The sequence below is a fragment of the Ursus arctos genome, chromosome X (genome assembly GCF_023065955.2).
Source record: "Ursus arctos isolate Adak ecotype North America chromosome X, UrsArc2.0, whole genome shotgun sequence".
Lineage (NCBI taxonomy): Eukaryota > Metazoa > Chordata > Mammalia > Carnivora > Ursidae > Ursus > Ursus arctos.
Genome location: NC_079873.1, coordinates 106,866,312 through 106,868,465, shown reverse-complemented (window position 1 = coordinate 106,868,465; position 2,154 = coordinate 106,866,312). Strand labels below are relative to the sequence as shown.

Here is a 2,154-nt window from a genome sequence, read left to right as displayed (position 1 = left end):
GTCTCTGCCTGAGGCAGGAGTCCCTAAGGTCACAGAGCAGGGGAGGCGCAGGGGAGTGCCACAGGTCAAGGTGAGGACCCAGGGGCTTGCCCTTCCCATCCTCTCCTAAGCAGGAAGCAGCCCACTGTCAGCTCTGGGACCTCAGGCCTCTGCAGGCCGGCTGGACTCTGAGGAGCCATCCCACCTCTGTCTTCAGGTTCAGCCCGACAGGCGCCATGTCCCTGGGTCGGAGGAGTGAGCTCTGGCAGCTGGAGGAAGACCCAGTCCCGGCCCAGAGCCTGGTGGAGGCACAGCTGTCCGGGGCTGGGGAGGAGGGGGGCCCATGTCCCTCCTCCTCAGCCTCTGCCTCCTCCCAGTCCAGCCCCTCTCGCATCTCCTGCTCTGCCCTGTTTCTGGGCCCTCCGGAGGAGGGGTCTGCTGCTGGGGGCCCGAGTGCTCCCCAGAGCCCTCAGAGTGCCTGCCCCTCCCCCACTGGCCTGGCAGCCACTGCATGGGGCCAGCCCCACCATGGCTCCAGCAGCCCAGATGAGGAGGGGTCGAGCGGCTGGGAGGAGCCCGAGGAAGCCCAGCCCCTGCTCCAGGACACAGTCCAGGGGAAGGCTGCTGACCTGGTGGCGTTCCTGGTGCTCAAGTATCTCACCCAGCAGCGCACCAGCCAGGCAGAGATGCTGGAGGTGGTCGGCAACGACTACCAGGACGCCTTCCCCGTGATCTTCGGCCAAGCGTCCGAGTGCATGCGGCTGGTCTTTGGCGTGGATGTGAAGGAGGTGGACCCCAGCGACCACTCCTACGTCCTGGTCACCGTCCTGGGCCTCACCTGCGGTGGGTTGCCGAGTGGTGAGCAGGGCATGCCCAAGACCGGCCTCCTGGTGGTGCTCTTGGGGGTGATCGTCCTGGAGGGCGACTGTGCCCCGGAGGAGAAGGTGTGGGAAGTGCTGGGGGTCATGGGGGTGTACGCCAGCAGGGAGCACGTCATCTACGGGGAGCCCAGGGAGCTCCTCACCAATGTCTGGGTGCAGGAAGGGTACGTGGAGTACCGGCAGGTGCCCGGCAGCGACCCTGCCCGCTACGAGTTCCTGTGGGGTCCCAGGGCCTATGTTGAAACCAGCAAGTTCCAAGTGCTGGAGTATTTGCTGCGGGTCAGTCGCGGGCAGCAGCCTTCGTCCCTGGCCCTGTGTGAAGAGTCTGTGAGCGATGAGGAAGAGGGGGCCTGAGCCCCAGGGGTGGCCAGGCCCTTTCCAGGCTTTGGTGGGGCCAACAGATTCTCCTGCGGGATGCTGGGCGGGAAGTGAGGCTGCTTGCTGGTTCTTTCCTGTTACTGTGTGTGTGTGTGTGTGTGTGTGTGTGTGTGTGTGAAGAGGCAGCCCTGGGCTTTCTAAGGAGTGCAGGGCCAGGGAGGGTTGGGAGAAGAAAGCGGGGCAAGGAGCCTCCTTGGGGGGGATGGGAGGGGGCTGTTCTCTGTGATGACTCCCACATGCAGAGCTTGGTGTCCTCGAGGAAGCTCTCCAGTGGGGTTCCTTGGCATAGAAGGTTTCATCCGCTTCGGCGGCTGAGTGTGTGAGTGACATCCCCCCCGCCCAAACACACACAGCATTTGTCCTTACCCAGTTCAAGAGTTAAGAGTTTTGTCATGTCCTGGAAACCAGGTGGGACCCCTTGCCTCCTTCTTTGGGCTCTGGACCAAAATCACAGGGCATTGGTCTAAGGATGGGTTGAAAAGGTGAAAAAAGGAGGAGTGAAGTGATGGGGTCAGGAAATAGAGAAATAAAAGGGAAAGTTTGTTGGTTCTTGCTTCTGATGCTTTGCTGTCTGTCACTGTGCAAATGCTAAAGGCACACGCAGATGTGTGCTCCTGCATTGGCTTGGTTCTTCAAGAAAGGAGGAGAAACCTCCTGTCAGCGCAGAGGGAGCCCTGCTCGCCTTGATTGCCAGCCAGTGGCTGAGCTCTGCTCTCTGGAAGGCACTGTGGGTGAGCAGTGAGGACACCAGGAGAAGCAGGACACGTCCCAGGCATAGGGGACTGTGTCCAGCAGCCACAGTGTTGGCAGGAAGGTGGGGAGGGGTGCCCTGAGCCCTGCAGAAGAAGGGGAAGCAGGGTGACGGGGTGTGGCTCCCGGGGCGAGCACTGCAGTGCAAATGCCCCTGGCCCGGCCT

The 2,154-nt window shown here is 62.2% G+C and overlaps 1 protein-coding gene across 1 annotated transcript; it reads left to right on the top strand.

Moving 5' to 3' along the window:
- Positions 1–215: 215 nt before the first annotated feature.
- On the top strand, positions 216–1,214 carry LOC125281774 (melanoma-associated antigen 4-like). Its single transcript, XM_048215439.1, has 2 exons — positions 216–318; positions 484–1,214. The coding sequence occupies exons 1-2, from the start codon at positions 216–218 to the stop codon at positions 1,212–1,214; spliced, it is 834 nt and encodes a 277-aa protein (XP_048071396.1).
- Positions 1,215–2,154: the final 940 nt, after the last annotated feature.